The 5354-nt window shown below is 39.1% G+C and overlaps 1 protein-coding gene across 1 annotated transcript; it reads left to right on the top strand.

Annotated features, from left to right (window-relative positions):
• Positions 1-224: 224 nt before the first annotated feature.
• Positions 225-4934, top strand: LOC115924308 (vesicular inhibitory amino acid transporter-like). Its single transcript, XM_030986418.1, has 4 exons — positions 225-349; positions 1543-1682; positions 2682-2839; positions 3595-4934. The coding sequence occupies exons 1-4, from the start codon at positions 225-227 to the stop codon at positions 4714-4716; spliced, it is 1545 nt and encodes a 514-aa protein (XP_030842278.1). The 3' UTR covers positions 4717-4934.
• The last annotated feature ends 420 nt before the right edge of the window (positions 4935-5354 follow it).

Genomic DNA, 5354 nt, shown 5'->3' with positions numbered 1-5354 from the left:
GTCCATCTCACCACGATCTCACCTGTACTTTTGCACAGGTGTCCTAGAGAGGTACTATGGAGTACTCTTAGTGCAAATACATTTCATCTCAAAGGAAATTTAAGACGATTATACATTATGATAATGATTTAATTTCATAATCATTATGACTTTCATCACAGAGTGGGCCTAACATCTGACCAGGACTTTAAGCGAATGTTGACCAAATCTCATCTCCTCTGATAATGGATAACCTGCGAGCTGTGAGATCTAAACTGCTTACCAGGCTAGCTTCGACTGGTCTAATTCGACATCCTGGGAATGGAGAGGATATTGAGCTTTGTCCAAAGGATCAAGTTGTTACTCGCGAGTATGTATCTTCATTCATCCCGCCATACATTCAAGAAACGAAAGTCATAAAACAGAAATACACAGAAAACGTACTTAAATAATCATGAAAATAGTTGAAATATGTCCATAAATTATAGAATAATTTAAAACCTTGTAATGAATAATGTTTGAAAACCATGATTATGAGACGACCTATATACAGTGCGTCCCAGAAAAAACAAAACCGAGAACTATCGATGTTTTATTATAACTTAATCCCCATTATTTGGAAAGCTTAGATCCTCCTCTTTCATTTGATGCAACTCATAAGGATGCATGAGTGATTAAGAGCAATTTGAAGAGAGGAAACCAAAAAGTCATTTGGCGGGCGGTATCTGAATTTCAAGGAGAAAATCAAATTTCTAGAACGTTCAATTTCTGCCCTTTCATATGACACCTCAATCGGGAAAAAATGAGCCAGGAATAACAAAGTTCTCTTTGTTTAAAAAAATGCTTGCATTTCCATAATTTGATCAAACGAGTTCTTTTTCACTGGCTGCCTGCCGTAGCATCAAACAGAGTTGACAAAAGACTTAACTCCGTTTCGTTGAAGATCAGCCATGCAACAGGTCTTTCGTCTTCTTTGTGCATGGCTGATCGTCAACGAAACGGAGTTAAGTCTTTTCGTTGCAACGGCAAGAAGCCAGTAAAACGAACCCGTTTGATCAAATTATGGAAATGCAAGCATTACTTTAAACAAAAAACAAACAGAACTTTGTTATTCTTCGCTAATATTTCCTAATTGAGGTGTCATATGAAAGGGGAGAAATTGAACTTTCTAGAAATGTAATTTTCCCTTTAAAATTCAGGTGCCGCCCACCAAATGACTTTTTGGTTTCCTCTCTTCAAATTGCTCTTAATCACTCATGCGTGAAATATGCATCATATGACTTACATCAAATAAAAGAAGAGAATCTAAGCTTTCCAAATATGTGTCATTTATTAATTATAATTGTAATTAAGTTATGGTAAAATATCGATGATTCTCGGTTTCGTTTTTTCTGGGACGCTCTGTATAGGCCTATTCGTCTGTAAAAGATGGGGAAAAGAAGGATAGAAAATGTCAAAATTTCGTTTTAACATGTTAAAGAATGTGAGAGAAATTGTATTTTTGTGTTTATATTGTTGCCACTTGGCCGTTGAATAATTTTGTCTTCTTTTCTATCTCTTTAGATACACGAATGATCTGACGTCACCTGATGATACCCCGGATGCTGAGACACCGAGCGGCTCTGCTTCTCACACCCTATTTGATGGAAGTGTATTCGGAGCGAGCACGGAATCAGATCTTCGTCAAATGGACGAAGATTCGGGTAAAATATTTTTTATCCCGGGTATTTTCACGCCCTTTATTTATAAACAAAATTTGTTTTCCGTTACTGAAGATGCCCACCCCTCTTTTGAATCGCCTTTCAAGTTTGTAATCGTCCAGGTGAATTTATTCAGCCTTCTCTTTGTATTTTCGTCACTCAACTTATTGTGCGATGATTTTGCTCATTTGCTACATAAGCGAATCCGGGATTCTTTTAAAAAATGCTGAAAAAATTTAAATGGGGAGGGTCTCGGGGCAAATGTCTGCAACTGCGAAAAATTCGCGGTTTCTTGGAAGGGTAGTGTATTGTCTGTTTATAATTTTCTTTTCATCAAGGGAGGGGGAGGGGGCTTCTTCACTTCCTCGTTCAGCCTATAATCGCCTGAGAATTATACCGAACGATTCATTTTGTCATGTTTGATTAGACTATGAACAATACAGGAACAATACAACAGGAACAGTATATATATGCAATCCAATGTTTAAAAAAAGATTATCTTGTTGTGGATGTCAATCATTCTGATTACCTTTTATCACCTACCCCATCTACGGCGGATTCGGTGCCATTTGATATCGAAAACACCAATACAATACCTGTTGCGATTCAGACCCAATGAAATATAACTTTATTACTAATGTGGTAGTGAGAATGGTAATTGTTAGTTGTGATCAGTTGTTTACCCATTATTCTCTGGAAGAGGAGTGGGGGGGGGGGGTACACATCCGAAATTTATTTGACATGCAAAATGAAAAGAGGAAGGAAAGAAGTTAATCAGCCCATGATCGTTCTTTCATCCTTTTTCATTCCCTCTCGTTTTTTGTTAGTGCGTGGGCTGGGCACGTACCCCCGGTGCCCCTGGATCAGTCAGTGGTGGTGATGACCAAAATGCCGTATTTATTTCTTTAGTGAAACCCAATTGTCTGTAAAATAATTTCCTCCTACCAATATAATTTATCAATAATTTTGTCTTTCTGACCTTTTCCTTATGTATCTGAGCAGAGACGGACAAGAGCAGCGTCTTGCAGGCTTGCTGGAATGTGAGTAACAGTATGCAAGGCATCGGAATCCTCAGCCTGCCATACACAGTGAAGGAAGGGGGCGTGGCAGTTCTGGTCGCCATTGTAGTTATACTCATCCTATTGAACTATACCAGCAAGGTGAGATAAGGGAATACCCCCCCCCCCCCGAATGACTTTTTGACCTGATGACGTCATGTTTAACAATCAGACTTGATTGCTGTCATATCGGTATTGCGTGGGAAATTAACGGGAAATATACGCCTAAAGTTGAGGAATGCCTTGGACCAAATGATTGCATAGGCCTAACCACATAGTGTTTGTTTCATGACGCAATTTCAAAGAAAGAATTATTTAAATAGACACATTTTGAAGGCTATACTGTCTTCATCTATAACACGTTACCAACTGAAATTCACCAGGAATATATATAGTTTTACATACATAAATGCAATAACAGAATTACAGATGATTCGTCGTAAAACATTTATATGGATTGAATGAGATAAAAAAAAAAGTGTCCCTTTGCCAAGTTACATTATATATTCACCCGCTCTGTTTTTGTGCTGTAAAATGAAAATGAAAAAACAAAATCATGAATTTCACAATCAGTTTCCTTCTAGTTTGAACTACATTCCGCTGCTCCTGAGCAATGCCATTGTTGTTTATGTTGTTGTTGTAGTTGGGCTTTAAGGCTGTCCAATGTGAAAAGATTATTTCCGCCTGGCTATACTGTTCCCCCAAGTTATTCATCAATAATGATTAGATGGCGCTGTTTCTTTTTCTTTGGCTCAAATATTGATTCATTGGTTCAGATTACCCCCTTTATGTTCTCATTTATTGCATTACAACTGAAAAAGGGCCTTTAATGATTATTTGGCATTTCTGTTTTTCAGATCATAGTTTACTGTAAATACGACGACGAGGATGATGATGACAACGGGTCAACGAGAATCGACACAGATAGAAAAGCTGCACTTGCATCTGATCGTCCACAGGTTGTTCGAGAGACATACGCCGACATCGCTGATACTTGCTTCAAACATGGTGGTCATGTTATCAACGTCTTACTGATCATTGATATGATGACAGTGGCGGCGCTGTACCTTCAGTTGTCAGGTGCTCTACTAGTAGATACCTTCCCGCAAGCTGGTTTAAACCGTTTTACCTGGACAGCTTTAATAGTCGTTGTGCTCCTTCCAACTGTACTCTTCAAGAACCTCACGAAGATATCGTGGCTGAGCCTTGTTGCTTTGATCGCACTTGCCGTGATGTACTGTAGCGTGGTGTGGTACAGCTTCGGTCGTAGCATCCGATGGAAGATGGAGAGCATCCCGCCGTTTTTCATCGAACCCGTCGCCATCAGCGTCGCCATGCTTTCTCTCAATTTTGGAGCACATTTGTTCATGCCAGGAGTGGAAGGCAGTATGCGAGAACCTTCGCGCTTTAACGTGATGCTCAACTACTCCTACATCGTCACAGGGTTCATTAACGTAGCCTACGCCCTTTTCGCGTTCTTGGCCTTCGAGGAAGACACACAGGAGTTCATCACCTATAACATGCCTCGAGGACCGCTCCAAGCTGCAGTTAGTTGTCTCTTCGTCATCAAGTCCATCCTGACCTACCCGCTGATGATTTTCCTCATCGTGAGTACCATCGACTATATGAAGCTGTCGTTCTTATCCCGTTGCTATCCAGATATTGCTGAACGCTGTCCACCTATTTGGGCCATCATCTTCAGGGTTCTTTTAGTAGGTCTGTCCTACCTGATGGCAGTAGCCATTCCTCATTTCTCTTTGCTAATGGGTGTCACTGGAAGTCTTACCGCACCATGGCTGGACTATATCTTCCCATGTCTGTTCTACTTAAAACTGAGAAAGAGGAGTATAAGAATGTTGGAGAAGGCATATCTTTGGTTTATCATCATGCTTGGAGGGTTAGCGGGTCTCGTAGGACTGTTTTACTCGTGCAAGGCAATGATTAGAGCATTGGGAGGAGATATCAATAACGAGTGGTGATATCTGCTCACCAATAGCACAGCACATATAATTTTTTGTTTTTCATCCTTTGTTGATGGTGATTTAAAATTACCTGATTCCCTGGTTACATCAACGAGGCCGGCACCATACTGCCTATACAGAACGAAAAATAACAAATGACATTACCCACAATGTAAAAAAAATATGTCGGTCTAGAGTCGACTTGGAGTCTGCTTGGCAGTGTGACTTGGGTATGATCATATTGGAGCATATTATGTTCGTTTGATCTATCTTTCTTTCTTTTTTCCCTTTTTTTTTTTCTTCTGAGAAATCCACACAAATACAAGCTTTGCTTTTGAGCGCATTTCTCAATTTCCTTTAAAATTCGACTTAATTGATGATAAACTAATATATATATATTGTATCCTGAAATGCTTTGATTACTTTACCTACATTTAATATTGTAAAATTACAAATAAGTTTCATTTTCTATTTTACGTTGCAAATTTCATTCAATATTAATTTTATGAAAGCATTCTTCCATGGTTTGATTAAGTTATAGAAATAATATGATTTGAAATGAATTCAATGAACAAACGTCTCATACCTAAAGGCCCGGTCACACATAGGGGACGCATGGGCGACGCACGGCCAGCGCATTGAAAATTTACTATTTT

This window comes from Strongylocentrotus purpuratus, unplaced genomic scaffold, assembly GCF_000002235.5.
Source record: "Strongylocentrotus purpuratus isolate Spur 01 unplaced genomic scaffold, Spur_5.0 spur5_scaffold_15, whole genome shotgun sequence".
Classification (NCBI taxonomy): Eukaryota; Metazoa; Echinodermata; class Echinoidea; order Camarodonta; family Strongylocentrotidae; genus Strongylocentrotus; species Strongylocentrotus purpuratus.
The sequence above is the reverse complement of the archived record's forward strand: the minus strand, read 5'-3'. Positions and strand labels throughout refer to the sequence as shown.

Bases quoted from the DNA above. Each gene is read 5' to 3' on its own strand.
- LOC115924308 (XM_030986418.1), top strand. From the start codon at position 225: ATGGATAACCTGCGAGCTGTGAGATCTAAACTGCTTACCAGGCTAGCT. The intron at 350-1,542 runs GTATGTATCTTC...CTATCTCTTTAG, and splicing joins GATCAAGTTGTTACTCGCGA to ATACACGAATGATCTGACGT. The intron at 2,840-3,594 runs GTGAGATAAGGG...TCTGTTTTTCAG, and splicing joins TATTGAACTATACCAGCAAG to ATCATAGTTTACTGTAAATA.